This window comes from Periplaneta americana, chromosome 13 (assembly GCF_040183065.1).
Source record: "Periplaneta americana isolate PAMFEO1 chromosome 13, P.americana_PAMFEO1_priV1, whole genome shotgun sequence".
NCBI lineage: Eukaryota > Metazoa > Arthropoda > Insecta > Blattodea > Blattidae > Periplaneta > Periplaneta americana.
In genome coordinates, this window is record NC_091129.1 from 63,897,970 (window position 1) to 63,921,428 (window position 23,459).

Here is a 23,459-nt window from a genome sequence, read left to right on the forward strand (position 1 = left end):
CAGTTTGGCCACTGTGTAGAGCCCAGATTTATATGTATCGTAAAATGGGATGAATAGTATCAATTGCAAACATCTCACAATATTTTCCACAGGAAAAGCTATAGAGAAAAAATTTTAGTCATAACCAAATCATTAGTCTTTAGACAGAGTAGCCTATTGTAATCATAGTTAATTTATTTCATTTATTTATTTAACCATTATGCATGGGTTGATTTTTTAGTAGTGGCAACTATGCTGCAGCGATGCCATGCAAAGGAGTCAGATAATATCGTTTATACCACATGTTGCTTACATGCCTCCCCTTCCTCAGAGATAATTAACTCGCCCTCCCCCCTCCATGTCTGTTCACAGTGACAACAATAAGACGAACAGTTGTGAGCAAGCGGTTGCAGAATACAGTCGCAATGTTTTCAAAGGAGGAACAGAGAAGTTGGTTAAAAATTCAGTGTGCTAGTGGTCGCATGGCACGACAGTGTCATCAAGGACTGCAAGAGGCCAGGGGCAGTTATTCAGGTGAAGTAGGTGAAGTGCTACTTCACCTATTTATGTGTAAAACACAATTTTATCTCGTATTAATAATTCTAGTTATTACCGGCACCGTATTTCTAAAATAAAAAAAGTTTCTTTTCAGTCATTATGAACAGTGTTTAGTTGTATAAATAGTACCTGTAACCGTCCGCTGAATAGAATAATGTCAACTGTTACGAGCACCGAGCGGTGTCTATTAGGACTTACAATACTGTAGAGGTGAAATTATTTGGGTTCCCGTTCTCATACAGCACTTGGTTTCCATGGTAACATGACGTCACGCACTAAAGAAAGATTCTATGAGTGAAGTGTGTTTCTGAGTCTTTCAGTTACGAAGAATTGTCAGACTTATAGGTGGAGAAACCAGTTTGCAGATCTAACGGTACTAATAACAGAGAAGGGTTGCAGCTGGTCTCCAAGGCCGGGGGCTACTGTTTAAGGGCTGTGAAATTTTACAGTACAGTATGTACTACCTGACTCGAGAATAATATTCTCATGCCCTGTGTCTTAGCAGCCACCCCTGCAGTGGTAAATTAGCTGGCTCTATGATATTTTATCAGGAATACATCCCACATACATTAGCAAAGTTTAAAAGTTGTTTTCCACGGCGTGTATTATTTCTTTTCGTGAGCTCTTGTATTTGAAAGTTTAACGCTCGTGTAAATGTACACATGTAGTTTAATACTTGTACGTATACATATATTAACTTATTATTTAATGTGTTTAGAATGTACCAGTGATAAGTGTATATAGTGTATTAATCCTACACCTAAGTGTGTATTATATGTTTAATCAAATACGAGTACTTAGGTACCAGTACATAGAAAATGTTGATAAATGAGTGCGAAATATGTATCCCAAAAATGACACAGTTGTAATTTATTAGAAATGTCGTTTTGTGGACTTAAATATGAGGATAAAAAATATCTTTTAAATTCTTGACGATCTACGGTTCCATTTCTTCTTTGTTTTAAAAAAGTGCTAAGAAAATAGAGAAGTTGTATAAAATAACTTAAAAATTCTTCCGATGAAAGAAGCTTTACTGTTTGAAAATATTGAAAATTTCACTCAGAATGCTACATCACAGGACGGACTTTCATCATTAGCCCCACAGTTTTTCATAGAATATACTGTCCACCCTCAGTTAAATCAGACATTTTATATAGACATCATCAACAGGTTTGCTGCTTTAAAAGATAGGAGGATTGACTTGGTATGCAAGAAATTGGTTAAGTCCTGAAATAAATTAGTTTTCTTGTTTGCATGTGTTCTAGAACTATTAAAATTGTACGTAGTTTACGAATAGAAGGTCTACTCATTATATTGGTAAAACTGCTCATGCATTTGTTTATGTGAACAGCACTTCACCTATTTTTTTGATGGTGAGCCGCTACAGCAAGAGGCTTGCAGTGCAGCTGCGTTATCTTACCGAACAGTAGCAAGGTGGGTTAGAGCCTTCAGACAATGACACGAAAGTGTGTTGGACATGCCTTGATCTGGTCACCCACCAGTAAGTGATGAACGTGTACAGACTGTGTCCACGTTAGTGGAGATGAATCGGAACTTAACGATTCGTGAGTTAGTGGAAGGTACAGGATTGGCGCCTTCGACTGTGCTTCACATCCTGAAGGACCGCCTGAAAATGCAGAAAATTTCCTCAAATTGAGTTCTGCATTATTTAACGGGTATGCAGAAATTACAGTGATATGATGTTTCTTGTACTCTCGTACAGTGCTAAGAGCACGAAGGAGAGGTCTTCTTATGGCGTATCATTACAATTGATGAGACCTGGGCCAGCTCTTATGAACCTCAGCTGAAATGCCAATCGGACGAGTGGTGTCATCACAGGTCACCACGAAAAACAACAGTTTGGCAGATTCCCACCAATGTGAAGGCTATGCTGATTCTTGCCTATGAATGAGATGGTGTGATCTTAAAGCATACCGTACCCCCAAGGCAGAACGTTAATGCGGAGTACTACTGTTCGTTTTTGCAAAACAATCTGCGAGCAGCTCTGAGAAAAAATGGCGACACTTTATGGATAACCCACCCATCGTTCTGCATGACAATGCTAGGGCACATACAGCAGGAGTTGTGTCTGAATTGTTCAATCGCTGGGGCTGGGAAGTGCTCTATCACCCGCCATATTCTCCGGATTTAAGTCCCTGTGACTTCAATCTAATCCCTAAGATGAAGGACCCACTCCGCGGGATTCCCAACAGTTGAAGGTGTTTTACAGGCAAACAACCGTTCTATTCACACCATCAACATATTAGGCAGTGCCAACGGTGGGATCCAATGGTTTCCGCATCGTAGGAAACACGTTGTATACAATGCTGGTGACTACATCGAAAGCTTGTAAAATTTAGAACCATGTAAGTAAGCTATGTATCGAGAAAAAAAAAATAGTTGCCAGAACTAAAAAAATGTATTTGTCGCGAAAGTGTCGAGTTGAAATTATAGTCAGCTCTACGGGAAGAGAGGCAATAAAAATTGATGCAATGTCTTTTAACTATGACGTTCTTTGTATTTATTTGATTCAAAGAAGTCCTTAATAGAGATTTACTCTTGGAAAGCTCATTATGGAGTCATTATTACATTATTACGCACTATTTCAAACAATTACTTTTTAGTGAAATTGATCAACAAAACATAATAATTATTATTCATATGATATTCATTGTCATGTTAAGGGGGGGGGGGCTTAAGAGTAGGGTTACTATACATTCATAACGGAAAAAGAGGACACTTCCTATCGACAAAAGTTCTAACATAATAAAGACAAAACTAAATTATGCACATCATATTACTATCAGGTTAAACAGCCGACAATAATTAAAAATAAAATGAACATCGATATTTATTTCGACCAATAACAATTAAGAAACAATGCTTTAGCTTTGTTGAAATATGAAACAGATTATGATAACGTTTTGTAACTCTGTTTGAACTGTATTTGCCAATAAAACGCAGAATACTTAATATTCTGTACGGAACAAAGCAAGATTGCATTTGAGGGAAGTCTGTACACCGAATTTTGACAAAAAAATAAAATTTTGGTTTTTATCGTTTTTCGGTAGTACCGGTATATAATTTTATTTCCTCTAATTGTCAGCTTTTTAGCCCTATCTTCAACAAAAATATTGTAGTAATTCTTCATGCAAAAAATAATATCAATGAAAATTTTTTTTTGCCAACCACTCAGTGGAAATTTAAATTTATTTAGCCAATTCTATACATAAAAGTATGTTACATATACCCTATTTTTTTTTTCACACATGTATATTTTTATCACTTCTGAGAAAAGTGCTCCCAAAATCGAGGAATTTAACATTGCAAGATATGGAGACTTTGACACCATTTTTCTGCACTTTCTTATTTTTGTGACATTGGTGCACTTTTCTCAGAAAATATTGTACCCAGAAGGCTGAAATTAATATACAATATCAATGTGATGGCATTTTACATAGTAGGTTAAAAATTTAAGATTAAGTTAGGCCTATTTCTATCTTCAGCAGAAATAAAAAATAATTTGTAATAATTCTTAATGAAAAATGTTATCAATGAAAAAAAAAATTGCCAACCATTCAGTGGAATTTTAAATTTATTGAACCAGTTGTATACATAAAGGTATGTTAAATATGTTTTATTTTTTCTACATTTGTATCTTTTATAACTTCTGAGAAAAGTGCACCCAAAATTGAGGAATTTAACTTTGTAAGATATGGAAGTACAGTCTCCTCTTAAAAGTAGTTTTTTTTTTCCTTGAGTAAAATCCGCCCGGTTTTTTTTTTCTTTTTTACTTAAAAAAGAGGACATGTCTGGAGAAAAGAGGATGTATGGTAACCCTACTTAAGAGTGGGCTCAAATTAATTTTGGGTGGTGCTCTATCTCTGTCCAGCCAAAGACCTCTCGCTGGCACCGTTCCTGCGGCCTTGCTAGGCCCATCACTTGTGATACATTCTTCGACATAGATCAGGGCTTCATATATGGCAACGTTGTCCTGTATCTGTTAGCCACTTGCGCTAAAAACATTTAAAAATAAAAATAGTAACTTTTGTAGAGTATGAATAATTTCGAGGGAAAAATTGTTCCGGAGCCGGGTATCGAACCCGGGACCTTTGGTTTAACGTACCAACGCTCTACCACTGAGCTACTCGGGAACTCTAACTGACACCGATCCAATTTTTCCCTCTATATCCACAGACCTCAAAGTGGGCTGACAACCGTCAAGCAACCAACTTCGAGTGCACACTAACTCCGTGTGACTTAAATTGTGGTTTTCTGTTAACGAACAGTAACGTGTATTATGCAAATCAAGATTTTCAGGTATAACTCCCTGTAAAGTTGATTTGAATAATTTCGAGGGAAAAATTGTTCCGGAGCCGGGTATCGAACCCGGAACCTTTGGTTTAACGTACCAACGCTCTACCACTGAGCTGCTCGGGAACTCTAACCGACACCGATCCAATTTTTCCCTCTATATCCACAGACCTCAAAGTGGGCTGACAACCGTCAAGCAACCAACTTCGAGTGCACACTAACTCCGTGTGACTTAAATTGTGGTTTTCTGTTAACGAACAGTAACGTGTATTATGCAAATCAAGATTTTCAGGTATAACTCCCTGTAAAGTTGATTTGAATAATTGTAGTTGGCAGTTCTGTTAGAATATAGGGGAATAATTTTTGTATTATTGCATACTATGCTTCCTACTATACTGCTATCTGAGGAGAGAATTTTTAATTACACGGTTGCCACTCAGAGGAACTTTCTGACTTAGCGCATAGAGATAAAGCGAAATTTATGCTGCATTCTTATAACTGGACTTTTATGATTTGATGTGAAATATTATTTAAGTGTTTTTGGCATTTAATAGAGTGGCAAAAGGCTTGACATAATATAATCATGTAAACGTTACCAATGTCAATTCATTTTCGTGAGCAAGTGGTCCGGCAATGCGAGGAACAGTTTAACAGGCTGTGTGTTTACTTCCCAGCATTCATAGCTATGGCAGTAGTAAGTCAGCCATGTTGAAGTTGGGAAGGTGAATGTCAGTTTGTGCGTATGGTGTATTTCATTTCTTAAAGTTTCGTGTGTAATATAACAGTGCTAGAATAGTGACAAGAAACTTTGCCGTGGGAACGAAAATGAGTTGGGGAACAGAACTGTGGGTGAGTTCTTATTTGATTATTTTTCAATTCAATTACAGGCCGAGCGACCCAGGGTCGTTACGAAGGTGATGAACATATACCCTGGGGGGAAATTCCTTTCTTTCCTGAAAGACTAAGTAGTTTTCGTTGCATATTTGGCACATGCAATTTCATTAAGATGTAAAATGTGTTCATTTGAATAGTTTGAGTGCAGTTTTGTAGTATGCAGTTACAATTCTCTAATTTCGATTTTTATTTCACAGTTGGTATAACGTTGTAGAACAAATGTTATTGTTTTTAACTTTAACTGTCATTTACAGTGTATATGACTAATTTGCTGAAGATGATGCTTATTATTGTTTGCTTTCGAAACAGGACTAGGGGTAAATTTTTACCAATATTTTATATTGTGTAAGTAGCTGAAATAGATTCGTTTATAGATTTGTACGTAACCATAATTTTATACTGTTAATGTATTCTTTTATATTATTTAAAGAATGAATTTGGTAAAGTGACTACAAATATTTAGAGGAAAGGTTGAGCTTTAATGTCTAACGTATTGGTGTATTCTGAATGATACATTTTTAATTATCATTAGGCTATGTTTGGTGACATTTTACCAGCTTATGTTAAAAATGAAAGTATAATTTTACAAACTTGACGTAATCATAATACCTATTCTCTGTTTATTTCTTTCTTCCCCTTGTTTGCATATGCATCGTACAATCTCAGTTGAATAGAATATTTTTACCTAATTTTTTTGCAGTGTCAAATTTACAGATTAGGCCCTATTTTATATGACTATTAATTTTACTGTGTAAGTAAGGTAAATATCCAATCGAATTTAAGTTTGAAGTTAAGTGTAAGAATTTTAAACTCTGACTAGCTTGTAGGCCAACATTTGACTTTTGAGAAATATTGTTCATCTTCAGAACTTATGTTTCAAGTGTGTTTACTTCAATTTTACTCTTCAGATGGATTAAAGAAAATATAATATATATGGAGTTAGTAAAAAACAATGTTTTGTTCATATAGCCTAAGAAAGAATTGCAGAATTGGGAGTGCAAAATTGAAAAGAGCAGTTATTTTTACATATTGGCCTACAGTTGGCTGTACCGGTATGCAGAACATAGTTTTTATTTTCGCTTCAGAGTAGGCATAGGGCTGTCTTGTTTTCTTAAGAATTAAAAATCTGAACAGATTTTCAGAATTATTGTGTAAACGTAGGACAAGTTGAAGATTTAAAATGAGTGAGAAACATTGAAGATAAATTGTGTTTCTTACAAACATAACAGTGCATTTAGGGACACACATTTGAAGGAATTACATCAATTGTTATTGGGGATTGGTTATGTACTAAAAAGAAAATTAGGAATTAGTCAGAAAAGATTTCACTCAATACTTAAAGAGATTGGGTTTTATTTAGCCTACTTTACGCTTTGCGTGTCTGATTTTTTTTGAGGGGGAGAAGGTCTTTTATAATGCTATTAATTTAGTTACATGCAACGTAAAATATCGTAAAACATTTAGAAACGTTCTTTTTTTTTTAATGTTAATGACTAATTGTGTTGTATTTACCAAAATGATTGTCAAATTCTTGAAATAATTACTATAGCATTTGTGAGGAAGATTTTGAGCTCTTCAGCAGTGTGTTAGAGGCCTATTTTCTCCGAATTTTCCAGAGATACTGCTAATAGGTCGTATCTGTAGTGGTATCGCTACTACTTTATTTCAGAATTTCTGTACCACTTTAGTCGAAATTACTGAAATTGCTCAAGTTACTGAATGTTCCGTTGTTTCTACACTATTGAGGTAAACAATGTGAGATTTCAAATTTTTACGAAGATGAGAATATGAAGAAGGTTTAGCTTTTTTAATAAACTTATGTTGAATTAATTTTTTTCTACATGACTTCTGTAGATGATCGGGCTTCACACATACAACCTGTTTTGACATCCACTTGAAAATGGCTCTTACAACCTTTCTTGTTTACACTCTTCAATTATGATATTATGTAGACTAAGATGTGGTACAGAACAAATGCAGAATAATAAAGTAATGACGATAATGGTATCTTTGATGCGCGCAATAGAGCATTCTTGATTTTGATTTTTTGTTGTTACAACTAGTGTACTGTACTAGTTACTGGATTGTGCACTATTTAAGTTTTATTGTTTTTCATCGCTTTTATAGCCTTGTTGAAATAAATTGATTGATCTTCGTAAAATTTTTGGTGTCCCTGTAGTAGTAGAGTCTACACGTGAAATATCAGAATTGTGCGATGAAGTCGGAAATGCACCTGCGCTTGGGATGAGTAACTGCAGTTATCAATGCCATTCTGCCAGCATGAACGATATGTTTACAAAGGGCTCATTGTGCTGACGTAAATGAGTACACGCTATGCCTCACCTGCGTTAATCATGTTTCTCCGGTTCGAAAACTAGAGAACCAGCACATAATCTGTATGTTCATGTAGGCGGATGCATGTAGACAGGAGATTATGCGCAATTTAACGGGATCGTCTATAGCCTACTCTATGCCATTTATACCATTGGATTCTGGTAGAGACGAAAACATTTGTTTAGGTTGGAAACTGTGGATCAGGTTTCCTCCGAGCGCATTTCTTCTTTTTTTTTTTTTTTTTTGTCACTATCCCTACCCCTCTTCATGTGGTAGCTGTTCGATTACGTCCATTTTCGGCTTGCCCCTTCAAAATTTTCTGGAGTTCCTCCAGTGGAACAGCGAAATTCTGGGCGAGACAAGTGGTCAACAGGCTTGGACCTCACACATTCAGTTTTTCTTAGTCCCGAATTTCCTTGCAAGGACGCGTTTTCGCCCACCTTTTAATGTTTCTCCTCCCATTTTCCCCCTTTAATTTTAATTAATTAATTCATATCATTTGGTCTCTTCTACTTCAAGAAGTTTTTTTATACAGAGATCATTTTCATTGTAATTTGTAATAATATCGTCAGAAAATTTTTTTCTTCGAATCGTACGTTTACATTTTTGCATAGCTTCTTATTGCCATGGCTGAGTTTTATTAGTTCTGTTATAACTGCCGTTGTAGTTCAGTACTCACCTTTTATGCTGATCGAGGTTAAGTACTGCATCATGTATGCAGCACATATTGTTGGTGCTACAAATCACAATAGCTGTTGTACATTACGTATACGTCTGTGTGTATACAAGTTAAACTTTTGAATGTAGATAATAATCAAATATATTTTTAAAAATCCGGTTTATCTCTCGACCATGCAGGCGATAAGTAATTTCATCTTTTCCGAGGAAAGGGACTTTTTGGTATACCGTAATTAGTTTCACTCTTATTTCATTCGAGTGGGTCCTCTATGTGGCTGTTTCTATAAATATTGATTGTAATTGTCATAATTATTTTTCATGAGTGCCTTTGTTTTTTCTAAACACAGATCCCACTCATTGCCACAAGACTTCGCTCTTGCTGTGAGTAGCTGAAATTGACAAGGGACCTGTTAATGAGCTTATGTCGAAACCTCCCGTCTAGCTGCGGACATAGCTCTCCCCAGCAGATAGGCATAAAAAATTAGCTGCCTTACCAACTGTAAGGTTGCGAAACTGAAGCTTGAATAAAAGATTATACAGGGCTTTCATTTCAAAACTTCCCAATCTAAATAACTAATTATTTACATTGAATTCAATTTAAACAAAAAAAAAAAAAAAAAAAAAAAAAAAAAAAAAAAAAAAAAAAAAACACGTCAATTTAGATGTTGAGAGGGAGTCTGAAACCAGGCTTAATTGCATATTAGATTTCACCCCAACCACCCCCCACTTTGAAATTTCAAATAACACCCCTATATTTTTATCCTTAAATATGAAAGAGCATTCAATTGTTTATAAGCTACACCTCATTCATTTATTTCACATAGCCTATTTTGTTTTATATCGTTGCCTGGCAACGTCGATTGTTGTTACTGTTGATTAGAGCTGAAACTTCAAATATCATTGAACATTTCTTGTAATAGTTGTGTTCGTGTATTAAATTACTGTAAAATGGTGTATACCCTTCAAGAGAGAACAGAAATCATATTTATTTATGGAGCTGGAAACCGTTGTGCTCGTAGAATTACTAGAGCTTTCAACGAGAGGCATCCTAAGCATAGGCACTGCCCCCCCCCCCCAAACTTGTCTCAACTCTTTTTTTTCTTCTATTAACGTTAGAAAATATTGAATTCAAAAGATCTTTTTTGCTTTTGTTTATGGTTAAATTTCTGTGCTTAAATTGATGAATTAATGTCTTCAGATCATGTGTCTGGACTATAACATCTGAGGAATGGAAGTACTGTAATGTTTCTTTTGTAACAGCCTGTACTCAGGTGTTCAGGCCGCCACTTGGAGAAATATGAATAACACTGCACAACAATGCAGAAAAAAGATAAGTGATCCCAGTATAATGTGTAAACTTAAAGGCGATATTAAGTAAAATAATTAGAGTTTACATTTCATATGATATCTTCAGGAAGGTAAACTTCATATAGCACTGTTACGTAGTTTTATTAATGTACGAGAGAGAAAAGAGTGAGATTGTTTTAAGTTACCTTATTATAATTTGTAGTAGACTACAGTTCAAGTCCCATACAACTCGGTCTGAAGCATCGCGGATATGGATGTAACACTGTAAGAAACATGCCCCCGAAAATATTATTAAATAATCAATCTTGATTTGCATAAATAATCATATTCCGATATACTGTACCATGGTCAAGCTATAACGGGGGAGGAGGTAAATGATGTTCCCCATAACCCCATTTATATAGCCTAGGGATTCTATAGTTTTGCTTTGCCCCCCCCCCCCCCCCAAAGAAAACTGTTCTCTCTCTGCCTATGATCCTGAGAAAAATGTAAGTCACCGATAAATATGCCATAGATCTGAAACGATTCTGTGTGCAGTTAGAGCAAATGGCCAACCTAGAAAACCCGATGAAACTTCGCAGATTGAAATACTAGGTCATTTCATTAATGAACCCAGCACCTCCATTCCAACAAAAGTAGCTACTGTAACAAACATTTCGTTGATTTCATACATAAAGTGCTGAAAATGAACAAATTTTTCCCCAACAAAATACAAAGTCACCAACAGCTCAGCAAAAACGATTTTGATAGAAGAGTAGAATTTTGTGAACAGATGTCTCAGAGCATTGAAGATATCCAAATTCGACACAAAATACATATTTTATTTAGTGATGAAGCGACTTCTTTCTTAAATGGCTTTGTCAACAAACACAAAATTGTAGGTACTGGGACATTGAAAATACTCATGTGTTTCATGAAGATAATACCCAGCTTCCTCAAAAGATCCGATGGGCTGGAATTTTTGGGGATGGTATTGTTGGACCGATTTTCATTGAAGAAAACCTGACTGGAGAATTGTATGTGAACATGTTGGAAAATGTAATTGATCCACTTATCACACTGTCGCTAGAGAACCAAGTCAATGAAGGAAACCTGGTGTTGGACGAACAAAATTTGCATTTTCAACAGAATGGAGCTCCCCCACACTATGCAGTACCTGTGCGACAATGACTGGATAGAAGATTTCCTGGAAAATGGATTTGTAGGAGAGGTGCTGTAGAATGTCGGCGAGATCTCCAGACTTGACGCCGCTTGACTTCTTCCTATGGGATCATTTGAAATCAGTTGTTTATACTACTCCGCCTGAGAATATTCAAGAACTGAAAAATAGAATAACCCAAGAATGTAATCGGATTAGTAAGGGAACACACCAAAATGTTCGCGAGGAGTTTCAAAATAGACTGTATTACTGTTTAATCAACACTGGAACACATTTTGAACACTTGAATTAGTGTAAAATAAATTGAGTAGCTTAATATCAAAGACGGACATCTGACTTCAAACGAAATTTAGATAGCTGTGGTTTTTTATACAAATGTTCATGCTGTTGCCAGTTATAGTGAAACCATATGCAAACTCTAACACTATATTTACAAAATAAATTGCCTTAAATATTACAAAGAACACTGTGAATTAAAAAATTGCCTCTAGATCAAAACTATGGAGAAGACAGATGTCCGTCTTTGATATTAAGCTACTCAATTGTTTCTTGTCAGGTTTCCAGGCAAAAGATGTGAAATAAATGAATGAGTATAAACAATTGAATGCTGTTTCATATTTAAGTAGCCTTCAAAAATATAGGGGTGCCATTTGAAATTTCAAAGTGGGGGTGGGGGGTGAAATTTAAAATGCAATTGAGCCTGGTTTCAGACTTCCTCCTCAACATCTAAATTGACTTTTTTTTTTGTTTAAATTGAATTCAATTTAAATAATTGGTTATTTAGACGCAGCTTGTTCGCTATATGGTCTCTCTTTGCGTGTCACGTGACAGGATTGGAATTCGGAGGACGGTAACTGACTGTTTAAGTACCCTCACCGTCACGACGATCTAATGGCTAGAGCGCTAGACTTATAATCCTGAGGACCCGGGTTTGATTCCTGGCATACCCCGATTTATAACTTGTGTTGGGGAAACTCGTGGTCAGGTAACACATGGGTTTTCTCCTGGAGCTCTGGTTTCTCTGTGGCATCCCAACAAATCTCCATTATCTCATCTGATCTCAAGTGTAGCGTAGACCAGCGTCCTATGGCGCACCCTGGGCAACGACTTTGTCGGTTAATTGGTCCACATAACTGGCTTTATATAGGTGAATGACGAACAGAAAAAAAAAAACATTGTTTCTTAATACAATATAACATTCCAAGTAGGCTTTTATACCCGTACATTTAGTATGAAAAGTTAATTTCTTATGTTTTTTTATCTGCTATAGAGATCTAACTATAGGCCTACGCTCAGTGGACTTGGCATTTTAAGTGGCAATTTGAAGAGATAGAGTTTTGGGGAGGGGGTGAAACTTCAGTCTCAGATAACTAATTGTCATATCACTGACACCTTATGACAGGAGTCGTCATCACAGAGCACCCTGGGGCTAGCATATCTTACCCGCAGAGAACACAGTGCACCATGGTGCACTCGTAGCTGCTAGCAAGTATGCTCTCTACCACTTCCTGCTGCACGACGGTGCACACGGGACGGCACCGCTTACCCGTTGCACATTTCAGCGAGTGCTGACGTCCACTGCCTTATGACATGACATGCTGTTCTAAAGTGCATTTGAATGGAACAAACTTGATCATTTTGATAGGTTTATTTTTTGTTTTTATATTACGTAGTTTTGAATGGTTTCATCATAGTAACAGTTATTTTAGAGCGTTGAGTAGACATATTCTAGCAACATTGAATGGAAATATTCAGGAATATATTTTTTTTTCTCCAGAAAATATCGCACTGAAGTTCTGTCGTACGTCCGTAAAGATACTGTTCAGGGTCAGATGCATGGATTTAGCCGCTTGTAGCGACCCCAACGTGTAGGATACCCTTCTCGCTCTCCCCCTTTTTTATTCTATGAAACGAAGAAGAACCAGTCTTCGAATAATCGTGAATTCTGTGTTCATAATCAGCAAAGGAAATTCCAAGCCTCACATCTATTATTAATATTATTATCATTAATTAATTCATAGTTTTCTGTCCAAAGGCAGATCTTTCACTGCAAATCCAGCATTCTCCAATCTTTTCTATTTTCTGTCTTCCTCTTAGTCCCAGCATATAATCCATATATCGTAATGTCTATCATCTGATATCTTCTTCTGCCCCGAACATTATTATTATTATTATTACTATTATTATTATTATTATTATTATTATTATTATTATTATTATTATTATTAGTGATATTGAAAGCTGCAGTATTACGAAATATGGTACATTTTTTCGCAAAATTTTAACGAATAATTCTTTGAAACACGTTTGAATATTCATTTATCTTTATTCAAACCATAAAAAAACAAGTTATTTAGTTGATTAGGAAAAATCCTTTTTTTTTTTTTCTGTAAAAAGTTTTTCTTCTTAAATTGTGTCTGTGCTTGAATGAAATAGAGATATACCATTGCTAACCAAGTTAATGTATAGGAATTTGTGTTGTTATTATGTTCAAGTATTGAATAGCTTTCTGGATTATGTTAGGATTATTACTTGGTGCTATTTTTGTAGCTTAGGTATACAATTTCAAGTGATTCTTGTATCAGAATAATTTGTAAATCTACGACTTTGAGTAACTAGGCTATTTTCCCATAAATTTAGCATAAGGACGAGGTGACTATATTATATGATTATACATTGGTTTGATATGTATTGCTTGAAAAACAGAGGTTTTTTTTAATTTGTCGGTAGGTAAAGCCGTTGAAATTATTTCCAGTTATTGTTCAGTTGTGTAGCCATTTCATTAAAATATGTTGTAATTTGCAAGGTTTTTACATTTTTCGGGCACTGAAATTAAATTTAATCCTCCATTCTTGATCTGCTTGTGGAGCTCTCCGAAAAAGAATTTCACGAATGCAAATTCCTAATTTTCAAGACTTGTAATAGGGGAACACGGGAAGACAGGATTTCTCAAACTGTATTGGGTTTTTCTGCTGTTCGTGTGCCATTGTTTTATAATAGAACTAATTGTTGTGCAATATATCTGACATCCTTCAAGTTTAAATATCATTACTGTTATGATTCGTGGGGGTAGGTTTTATATTTCACTGTTCAGAACATATCATTCAGAATTTTGAAGGATGATTGAAAATGCTGACAAGTTATGTTTCCTTTTCACGATAAAAAGAAAAACCGAGAGACTATTTTTCACTCCTACACGTTCATCGGTAGGATGAAATTTATTGAAAATCATTTAGTGAGTAGCTAAGACTTAAAAGATTAAAGCGTCACGAATCTTTTAAATTTTACGATCAGAGAGTGCTTATATTGACTAAAATTATATTTTATTCCCACGAGTAATTATTTTTGGAACATTTTCAAATGAAAAAATTATACTCTTTTAAGAACTTTTAAGAAATACATTTTTAGTTTGTGAAAGTAACTAAGAAATATTAAAAAAAATATTATTTTATTAAAAATTTAAAATATCAGTATGCCCTATTGTGGTTATTTATATCTGATACGAAGTGATAGCTGTCCCAATCACCCTAAATAGAAAATGGAAAGCACTGATTAAAATATAGTTTTTTCACTTATTATCGGAACTATGTACAATGGTGACAAAAATATGAATATGAAGTATTTAATGATCTAAGGTAACTCTACAAACAAGAAAAAATTCCTTCCTAAGTTTCTGTCATTCTTGTTAATGAAAATGAGATGGTACTTAGGAAACAATATTTCAACATTTACGGGCTACTTGGGTCCCAAAATCCAAATAAATATTGAAATCTGGTTGGACAAATTCTGTGAATCTAAGTTATGTTGTAATGAAGTTTGTAAACATTGCATTTTTTTAAAGAGTAAATTGAGAGAATCGGTGGCGCCAGCTTTTGGAAAACACTGGGTGGGCTTAAACATTTGAGGTATAAGTTAAATAAATCTCATAGTTATAATGATAACACGACAAATTATTGGGTAGGCTCTGACCCCACATAACACGACAAATTATTGGGTAGGCTCGGACCCCACGAGTCCATATAAGTTGGCGCCACTGGAGAGAATTATAATTATTTTGCATTTAAGTCGCAAATAAGAATCCTTTGCATTTATATAGCTAGCAGAAAAGTGTACAAATTTAGCGTTTTTAAGCTGAATTCTTACATCATGGTGGGTTCAAAACCTGTAATGATAGATTAATTGATGTTGAATAGAAATAACGTTGTCTGCATTTTTGAGACGTTAAGCATTTATGATTACTGTGAAGAATTACGATCCATAATGAATATTTATTTTATTTACACGGTATTAAGTTTGGCAGAAGAATTGAGCATGTGTGTGGTAACCCTCGAGCTTAATACATACCTTAGTGACGCGAGACTTTCTGTTGGTCACGAAGGTGGAATTTTACCTTTTATAGCTCATTCACTCTTTTAGATAATTATATCAAAACATATTTTATAATCCTTGCAACTTGTAGGAAATTATTCCAAAATCGTAACGATTCGTTGTTTAAGAATATTTGAATATTTAAATGTATGACTCCCGACTCCTACTTAACTATTCTTTTTTTTTTAAATCATGCGTTGAAGTAGGTGTGTCCGGGTTGGTAACCCTGAGCGTGGAATCTTGATGTAGGCTGCCTGACTCTTACGTCTCGCCCTGAACCACATCGACCTTGTTCTGCTGGCTTCCTTAAAAGTGCAACACAAGTACTGTCTATAGAATTTCGATTCCAGAGATGAACCTCACGTGTGCCATAGTGAAAACATGCTTTATCACTTTAATCTCTTGAAGATAATAGTTTCGTGTATGATATTTTAAGATAAATTAAATAACAAAAAGTAGTTTATTTATACGTATAGCTGCTATTGAAACTTGTTAAGTTAAAGAAAATTTTGCACATGGTCGTCATAATGTAACAATTCGGTAATATACTGTTATATCCGATAAATTAATTACACTCTTCTGGAAGGTATTGATCTGTTAGTAAACTTAAGTGACATTTTAGAGAATCTCTGGAGTAGTAAATATTTGACAATATTTTCACGTGTATCGTCATGGAGAATGTTACGTATTAAAGACTTTGAAATAATTCATAACCAACGTAGACTGACTGTGAAATCATCTTCACAGAAGAGGCTGTGCTTGCATTCTACACGAAGCCGGAACAGTGACTCAAGACATAAGAATTATATGGTAATACGTGGATTTGTATGTGCCTAATGAGGCAATAAACTGTGCATATAAATAATTTCCATATCGCAATATGTTCCGCACTGAAACTAAATTCTGAGAAATCAGTGATATATTCAGTATGAAAAGCGTACTTCACACAAGATTATTTAGTTTCATACAAGGAAGTCTTTGCATTTTTGTACGCGTATGGACATACACAGAATACAGTATATGTTTATATACTATACAGTCAAGAGTCCAAATTTTCACTTCGTTTCTTGTTTTGTCAGAGGCTTTTGTAATCTCACGAAGTGTTTTACTGAAGACACGCCTTCAACGTCAGTCGAGACATGGACCTTCGGAACTTCGTGGGATGTGAAATAGTTGACATGTAATTTTGTACTGAACAGTGTCAATCGGATAAAAAGTTTTTTACGTGCCTAAATTTTTCTTCTTTTATTTCTCTTCAGAACAAATTCTTGCTAAGGATTTTTGTCACCTCTTAAGCAAAATATCAATTTATTTATCCTGTCTATTTAACCAATGCAGGACGTATTAGAAACGACACCCATAGAGAATAGTGCGAAAAGCTTCATACTGAGGTGGAATACAGTAGACCAGGCCTATTGCTGATCTTTCCGTTCCTTGCACAGGAGTGTGTCGGATTAGCGAGAGTGCCGGATTATTGAGAATGCTTAAAATGTCATTAAATTTAATGTTATAAGCTGCGCCAACTACACGCACTTCTAAATCGAAATTAAGACGTTCCACACGTGGTCGGCGCGTGTATAGGTACGGTGTATGATACAGTCTAAAACATGATACTGTCTAACACATGATACTGATGCAAATTTCTCAGAAAACTATTACAGTAGAAGTGATAAGGAGGAGGCCGAGTTAGTGAGAGTCTAGTGTAATTGTTAGTTTTTGTGTTAAGTCACTCTGATATTCAGACTTCATTCTCAGGTGTCACGGAAATAAAACACGTTGTGCACCCATACTACATGCAATAGTTCATGCGCTTCGAATCTGATTTTACTCGTTGCCTGTCAACTTCTAATTACTAAACTTGTTGATTTTTTTAGCCCGTTATATCTATGCCTTGGCATTTTTTTTTTTTTTTTGCCGAAACATTGCTATCATTAGTAGTATTTACATAGATTGTGAAAAATTTGCTTTCATTTTCAGCACAATAGTTTTCATCATTATCGTTATTGACTTTCAAGGTTTGAGTACATAAGCCCATTTGTCCTCATTCATATTGTGGGCCAATGCTAGACACTATAGTCGCGTAGTGGGTCATGTGATTAGCATAGCGCAACACAGAACAAACGCATGGAGCAAGGGTTCTTGGGTAAGAGGGATGAATTCGAATCTTCACTTTCCTGTTGGGAATCGAACCAGATTTGCCGAATTTGTAGCTAGAAACGCGACCACTTCATCACATCGGAGAACTGAAAGAACTTTAATGTGGAAAATGGTATTAATACAACACTTGCAGGATGAATGGATGGCTTGAATTTATTTTGTGGACATTTACTGTCTTTTGTTTACACTGTTTTTGTAGTTCAAGTGATAGTCTTTGTGAGGTCACATTTCCGTTATTGTTTAGGCCTATATAAAATGCCGCTGCATGCTTTTCACTGTGAAACATAAACTAGTATTATTAAGTTGTTGGAATGTGTCAGATTCACTGTTATAGAACAGAAGAAAACTTGAATGAATCATTAGAAGAAAACTTGAATGAATCATTAGAAGAAAACTTGAATGAATCATTGTAACATATTTGACATTCCATTCTACTTCCGTGTAAGATGAACGTTACATGAAGAAACATTGCCGTAAATAAAGTCTGCAAATTATGACAAATATTCTGCGACAAACTGTAAACTGAGAGTTACAGTCATAAGTCATAGCTGGCACACTATCTGTAGTTTAATAGTAGTACCACAGTGTAGTATATACAGTCACGAAGTTTGAGTTGTTGAGGGTACTAGGGACAATAGACTGTACCGGTACTATTTCGCATTGTCTGTGATGAGGCGATAGTAGCGATCCTAGTGGTTAGCAACTATCTATGGATGCATATTCCCCACGTATTGAACTTCGTGACTGTATAATATGCTAGACTGTGGTAGTACTGCGATTTCGATTTTAGCGGATACAGTATCGATTTTCGGTGAAACGAGAAGAGAATTACGGCAATCTCCTCGAATTGGAATGAGGTGTGGCGTTTGCTTTTACTTTTTATTAAACGGGTTTTTTTTCATCGTGGTGATAAAGTGATACGTCTTTTTTTTTAATAAATGTCACCCTCATAACATCCTAATCCTCATCATGATGGAAGGATTTTGTAAGCAATATTACATATTACGTATATTGCGTTATATACGCGAACGTACTTACTGTTTCTTTTATGTCGGTAAGACAGGTCGACAATTGATAAGAAATAAATTGAAACCTGAATTAGCCTAATGTGATTTTAAAAATTTTCATGATCATACATACACTCATTTTTTCTTAGTAGGGGCTATATGATTTTTGTCTCTCCTTTTCGCATCTCTTCTCTTTCTACGTTACTTACTTACAAATGACTTTTAAGAAACCCGGAGGTTCATTGCTGCTCTCGCATAAGCCCGCCATCAGTCTCTGTCCTGAGCAAGATTAATCCAGTCTCTAGCATCATATCCTCTCATCTACGTCTCGTCCTCTCCAAAGGCCTTTTTCTCCTCAGATCTTTCAACTAACACTATGCATTTCTGGATTCATCCATACATGCTACATGCCCTGCCCATTTCAAACGCCTGGATTTAATGTTCCTAATTATGTTAGTTTTATGTCTCTTTCTATCTTCAATTATAAATTGATTGTGTTATGTATAAATTTAATTATATTTGATAAATACACACGAAGAAAGCGTGTTGGTTATAATGTGGTTATCTGACTGAATTAAATTTTAATATTAAAACCATGGAAGTAAGCAAATCATTTATAGAACTACGAATGTTTACCTTATCTATTACCCATATGATTTTATAAGAGTTTGATTAAATTCATGCGAAATTGGGAAACGAAGTTTGTGGGATAAACCATGTTTATATCTTTCGAGTTTTTTTATTCATATTTTGACCATCGTTCCACTAATGTTAAAGTTATCCATATAGCAGGCGATGAAGGCACTCACCTAGTAAGGCTACTTTTGCAGACAGTCGACATGATTAGCAATAGGGATATCAGTCTTACGTACCTACTGTCTTTACTTTCAAGGAAAATGTCGTAGTAGTAATTTATTTCTGTTAGAGGTTGAGTCGTCTCCAGCGTCATGCTGCAGCCAGTAAGATTACAACTGAAAAAATCCTGACTGAATTGGGAATCGAACTCGCGATTTTTGGCTTTGTAGCTCTACCGCATGCCTTCAGCGTCCCACTACCTGATACATTTATTGGAATAATGAGTAATGCGTATGTGTACAAATGTCAGCCTTGTAATGTTATATGCATTTTTAACTAGTGTCAGATAGGCTTTTTATGACGTAGCTATGGTATTTGTTGTGTGTTTGAAAAGTTCGTGGCCTGAAACATGAAAACGTGTCAACAATGCCGCCACCATTGTTAGCTGCCATTTTACATTAGTTCAAGCACGAAAAATCATAATTTTCTGTTGACTAAATTTTGTGAAGTTTAATTTTGAAGTTAGTGCGCCGAACAGATTGGAAATATTTAGGGAAAAAAGTGAATGAGTCCAACAGAAATTAAAGTACTGTACACATTGATGCCACACTGTGTGAATGCGCTCCAGCGTTTTCGACTGGACTATCTCCGCAGTGGCCATCCAGTAACCGCAACAAGTGAAGAAATCGCAGAAAAAATCAACGATATGATTTTGAATGACCGTCGACTGAAAGTGCCGAAAATTAGCGATGTTACGCGTGTGTCAATTGAACAAAAGCACTTCCCATGTCAAATTTCGAGGGATTGTTTGATTCAATTCCAGAAAAATACGTCCGATTTTTTAGACGATTTGTGACCACTGATGAAACCTGAATCCACTACTACATACCAGAGACAAAACTTCAGTCGAAATAATGGAAGTACAGCGCTTCTAGGCCTCAAAAGAAATAAAAAATCTGTTCAATTGGCTGAGAAAGTCATAGCGTCCATGTTCTGGGTTTCTAAGGGATATTCTTGATTGACTATGTAGCAAAGGGGAGAACAATAACCCAAACATATTATTCAGATCTCCTGCAGCAACTGAAAGGGAAAATTCGCGAGAAGAGGCCCCGGATATGGTCAAGAAGAAAGTATTGTTTCATCATGACACTGCATCTAAGTCACATGTCTGCAATCGCGGTTGCTAAGGTACACGAGCTACAGTTCGAAATACACTTCTCCCGCCTCCTCACCAGATCTCGCACCCTCAAACTTATTTCTTTTGCCAAAGCTCAAAACTCGCTTGGCTGGGAAGAAATTTTCGTCAAATGAAGAGGTTATCGCAGCAGCAGAAGGCTTTTTTTTTTTCAGACCTCGAGGAATCTGTGTATAAGGAGAGTATAGCAGCATTGCAGTATCTGTGGACCAAGTGTGTGAATCTCAGGGGGGTTATGTTGAGAACTTAAGATCGTTTCAGAGTAATCCTAGTTTAATTTGTATGTCAGGCTGTGAACTTTTCCAATAACCCTCGTATTTTGAAAGCTTAGATGTGAATTATCAGTAAGTTATTCGGGCGATATCACATTACCGAAGCACTGATGTTTCTGTTTTGGTTCGCAGTTGATTGCATAGTATAGTCACTGCCGAATATGAGTAATATGTGTGATAGAAGTTCACATCTGGCAAGATAGCGACGGAACAAACTCTGAGAAATGTGTGGAACAATACTACAGTGAAACCTGTTTAAAAACAGCCACTCCACAGTTCTGGTCTCTTCACCAGATGTTCGCTGAACACAAGTGTAGTACTGGTTTGAGCACATACTCAATACTGGACTGTTAAACGTCATATACGTACATGAAAAGTGAATGTCATTAAGTGACGTATTTTGCCATTAGGCTATATATATTACATATCAAAGTTTGTGTTCGTCTAATATCAGGACGAAGTAGCTCAAACAATGGCGTAAGAACAAAAAATAGAAATTGTCTGACAACTTTTGATACATGTGCGTAATTAATTACCTACGGTTACATCTATGCGAGTTGTCCTCCGTGGTCTAGTGGTTATCTATTCAATTCCGACTAAGGGCGATGGATTTTAAGGTTGTTAAATCTTAACTCACAGCTTTTTCAGGGAAAGAAGTAAATCTGGGAGCCTGCCTCCTGGATTAACGCCATGCAAAAGAACCCTGTTCCTAGTAGGTGGCTTCAGGCAAGATTTGTTTGGGCGGCTATTTTTTCCCACGTCGAATTTCGACGTTGAAAAACCACTGCAGTTGCAAGCCTCCTTAAATACCACCACCACCACCACCACCACCATCACGACTACTGCTACATTTTTCCTCTCAGAGGAGAGTCCGAAGACTTCCACCTTAGCCTGAGGCTAATTGTTCCGACCTTATTGTAAGATGATTGTTGAAGTCCTTAGGACAGCATTCCTGTAGATACGTGATTCTCTACTTGGTGCCATATTATCAATTCAGCTTTGGCATGCAATTCTGACGGAGTCTCCCTGTTGATATTTCGCAGCCTCCTCAGGTCGATGGCATCTGTTCGCAAATCGCGTACTACGTCCTATTACATCCTATATTGATCTGAAGATCGCAGAATAGTAGATATCGCGGTTCACCATAGTGCTATCGATTAGATGGAGCTACACAGCACTGGTGGCTCCCTGGTCTGCCGTAGTCCGCTGTGAAAGGCCTCTTCGCTTCCCTGGGATCTATGAAACTCCCCTAGACAGATGGCATCTGTAGGCGAATCACACCACTTCTGCTAGATCTCCCGTCGACTTGAAACTATTGAAGATGACAGATGAAAAGTTGAATTAATGAAGGCGAAATGAGTCCTAGTTCCAACGCCGAAAATTACTCTCAGCAATTCTGCTTCAAGTGGTTGAGGGGAGAAAACCTCAGTAAAAAATCACAACCAGGTAACTTGTCCCAACCAGAATTTGAACTCGAGGCCGCTTGTTTTATGTTCAGAATGCTAACCGTTACTATACAGCAGTGAACCACCACCACCACCACCATTACTATTGCTACTGCTACGGTTTGGTTTGGCTCGGCTCATGTAAGGTTACTCATACTGATAACTATAACACTGTTCAACAATTTTTGTTTTTGGTTAGTAGCTCTTATTTTTTTTTGTGCCTAAAAACTATACAGACTGGCTATTATTATAAGAAACTTTGCCTTTGCGAACTGGGCAGTGCATTTTGAAACTTATTTCAAATGAGGAAATGGCAAATTTGCTTCTTTTCATTTACATAAAATCAGGAAAAATAACTTTATGAATACCAATTAACAAGTATTTATGCAATAGTTTAATAAAATTAACCATAAAAGTTTTAAGAGTAAATAAGTAGTTTTAGGGGTTTACAACAGTATTGTAAGTCACTTTCAGAAATCAACCCCCGTTGTATTCTCCTATTATGTTCTCATACTGTCGTTGGTAGTAAGGTTCAAGGCCCAGAATACCCTGGTGGAAAACACATCAGAAAGTGTTACCATTTTTAAGCAGCACAGGACCTCCTGGATGGACTGCCAACGATAAGGAGTCACTTGTTCGGGTTATGGGCGATAGGCGATTCAGTTTGACTCGAACAGACCAGTCTCATTGTAGCAGAAGCAAAACTCATCTTGATAGGTGAAGAAACTTGATGAGGCTACTTCCGATCTGCCACAAGGTTCACTGCTTGAGCCTACACATCAAAAGTCCGGCATAGACTTGCTGAGACCAGTGTCTATGATGTTTCAAATAATCCAGATTACATTGTCTTCTTCACTCCCGCTTGTCTGTCTTCAGTGGACAACTGCGCTGCTTTCTCTACGGTGGTGTAGGCTCGAGAAGCTGAAGGCAGTCTAGCACCCGGTGATGGGTAAAGCAAAGTCTTGTTAAGTTATGTAACAGATGTTTTGTTACCAT

At 36.2% G+C, this 23,459-nt stretch overlaps 1 protein-coding gene across 4 annotated transcripts in view; it reads left to right on the forward strand.

The window, feature by feature from the left end:
* Positions 1-5,290: 5,290 nt before the first annotated feature.
* Cip4 (formin-binding protein 1-like Cip4) overlaps positions 5,291-23,459 on the forward strand; it is a 405,553-nt gene continuing 387,384 nt past the window's right edge. For 2 of the 4 annotated variants that reach the window (XM_069843398.1, XM_069843399.1), the window contains exon 1: positions 5,291-5,700. In XM_069843398.1, coding sequence (XP_069699499.1) covers positions 5,677-5,700 — 24 coding nt within the window. In that variant the 5' untranslated portion in view covers positions 5,291-5,676. The remainder of the gene's footprint in view (positions 5,701-23,459) is intronic. The other 2 variants (XM_069843401.1, XM_069843400.1) reach the window with 2 other exon arrangements.